Raw genomic sequence first — 2,399 nt, 5'->3', positions numbered from 1 at the left:
TTTTTTTTCCTGAGTGACTTTTAACTCAGGTAATTACCATTATTTGATTCACCACTCTACTGCACAATCATCTGTGCTGGCAAAAATCAAAGAGCTACAGAGACTGGATTTCACCTTTTGTCACTAAAACTCTAGGTATGAGCCACGAAAGTATAAACTGGTCATGAAAGCATAGCGTTAATGTTAAGGTGGTTAGTGTAAGTGGAATCCTGGCTGAGCTAGTATGCAGCCTGCTTATTCATGGATCAGCTTGCTTCTTCTTGCAAACCTTATTCACCATACACTGTCCAGTTCCTACAATAGATGAGGCAGACACTAGCTTCTTGCACTATTTCACCCGAGAATAGGTCAGACAAGGCACTGAATGAGGCACCTTCTTGCAAGGAGCAAAGGTAAAGTGAGACTCTGTCTCTGTGGATGGAGAGGGGTTTCACAGTGCCTTCCCTCTGAGGGTTTAGTTTGCAAACTTGGTGCCATTATTTTCACAAAACTTACAGGGTGCAACATATGTGTTTACAATGTATTTGCAACCCTTTGAAAGTCGGTAGATGGCAAAGAGGAATGTGGTCCTGTGGCTAATTGAAGTGAGCTAGATTTCAAGCTTTGCCATCCACACTGTTCTCCAAGTGACTTCTGGCAAGACTAAGTCTCTCTGTGCTTCATTTTCCTACCTGTTCAATGAAAAGAATGTATTTTTGTTTTGAGGATAATAAATTCAATCACGTTAGTGAGACACTTCAAGTGCCAGAGGGATTGGAGCAGTCATCCAAACGGCTCAGATGTGCACACAGAGTTATTACTCTGCAACTGTACTTCCCAAAATGCTGGAAATGGTCACAGGTGCTGTAAGCACTGTTCCGTCATTTTCTGGCCAGGGAGAACTTGTTGGAGAAGCCTGAAGTGTGCTGAGAGCTACACAACACATGTCATAGTCACCTGTGACCTAACGACTTCAAATTTTGGCTCAGCAGTGCTATCTTGTTCTGAGCAAATATAGTTTGTTAGGTTGTCCTGATTACTCAAAGCTTTATTTTCTGCCCTACGGTAGTGATTGTTGATTTAAAATCATCACTTGGTATTATGCATTTCTCAAGACAGCCTTGTTATGACATTACTAAATAATCATCAGTGCTGTAAATCACAGATGTAACTGATGGGATAAATACCAGTATCAGTGACTGAACTAATTCCCAGCATGTTTCTTTTGGGTTTAGTGGTGTTACGCAAGAGACATTCCAGGTCCCACAGGTCATGAGTAATGACATGAATTATCCAAAGGGCAATTGAATGAAATGAATAATGTTATTAACATTAAGTACCTTCAAAAAGTAATTGCAGTAAAACCACTGTATCATCTAAGTATGCTTTTAATGAAAGTATTTGACTGTTGGAAGAGATAATTTTTAGATTATATATTGACCGATCTAGCTAAACATTCTTGGGGTCATCCTGAGATGGCTCTACCTTATGCATATGACAAACACCAAAGCCAGGAAGTTAGGCTGAATTTTATACTAGACTAGACACCAGGTATCCCCTCATGTTTAAGTAATTGCAGGGATGGCTTTCTATAAGCAAATATTAGAGCTACCAGAAATGAATACAAAATAGAACTTGGCAAAATCCCTAAAACTGCCTAGTTTTCATCATCGCTATGCAATAGATGGGTTGACAATCTTTGTTGCCCAGTCTCAGAACGTTTAAAAGGAAAGCAGGACAAAATCCAACTTTATCTCAACATTTGTGGAAGAATAAAATAGTGTTAGGTTTGATCTGGAGATTTTTATTAAGTAGTGTATTTAAAGTAGTAGCTGACTCCTAGGTTTTACTTTCTAGCGCTTGCGAGCTGGTGGAATTCTCTGTGAACGTGATACATCAATCACATCTCCCGAATACCACAACGCCGCATGCAGGTGACTGCAGAGCCGGCATTTGCACCCCACTGAAAAAGCCATTGCGCCATTTGATCGGGTTGGGAAAAATACTGTTTGCAAACCGGGAGCCTGCTCTAATGGGCACTGAACGTGCACATGTTCGGCGTGGATCAGTCACGTCAGTCCTCCCGCCTAAACCGGATGGGTTTGGATGGGATTCAGAAACACCTCTCTGTCCGAGGTGTCTTCTGTTCGTGAGCTTAAATTTCTCTCTGATGAATGTGGCTGCTACTACAGCAACACAAGCCGAAAAAGGGCTGGAAATACGGAGAATGCTGCTGTCGCCCCGAGAGAACGGTGTCTTTCGATCTCGCAGTGCTCAGCAGGGAGGAACGGGCCCCGGGCTCGCTGCCGGCTCCCGCAGCGGCCGTTGCGGCTTGCAGTACGGCGCGGGAGGCGGCGGTTCGCCCCTCAGGCCGCCGCGACTGCTCCAAGCCAGGGCCGCCAGCCGCCCAGCTCGCCCCC

At 43.9% G+C, this 2,399-nt stretch overlaps 1 protein-coding gene across 1 annotated transcript in view; it reads left to right on the top strand.

Moving 5' to 3' along the window:
* The first annotated feature begins 303 nt into the window (after positions 1 to 303).
* Positions 304 to 2,399, top strand: part of TMEM181 (transmembrane protein 181) — a 26,872-nt gene continuing 24,776 nt past the window's right edge. The window contains exons 1-2 of the mRNA XM_026844547.1: positions 304 to 392; positions 1,837 to 2,316. Coding sequence (XP_026700348.1) covers positions 304 to 392; positions 1,837 to 2,316 — 569 coding nt within the window. The remainder of the gene's footprint in view (positions 393 to 1,836; positions 2,317 to 2,399) is intronic.

The sequence above is a fragment of the Athene cunicularia genome (assembly GCF_003259725.1).
Source record: "Athene cunicularia isolate RWA chromosome 3 unlocalized genomic scaffold, athCun1 chr3_part1, whole genome shotgun sequence".
Taxonomy (NCBI): domain Eukaryota; kingdom Metazoa; phylum Chordata; class Aves; order Strigiformes; family Strigidae; genus Athene; species Athene cunicularia.
Note: the sequence above shows the minus strand (reverse complement) of the source record. Positions and strands in the feature narration are given on the sequence as shown.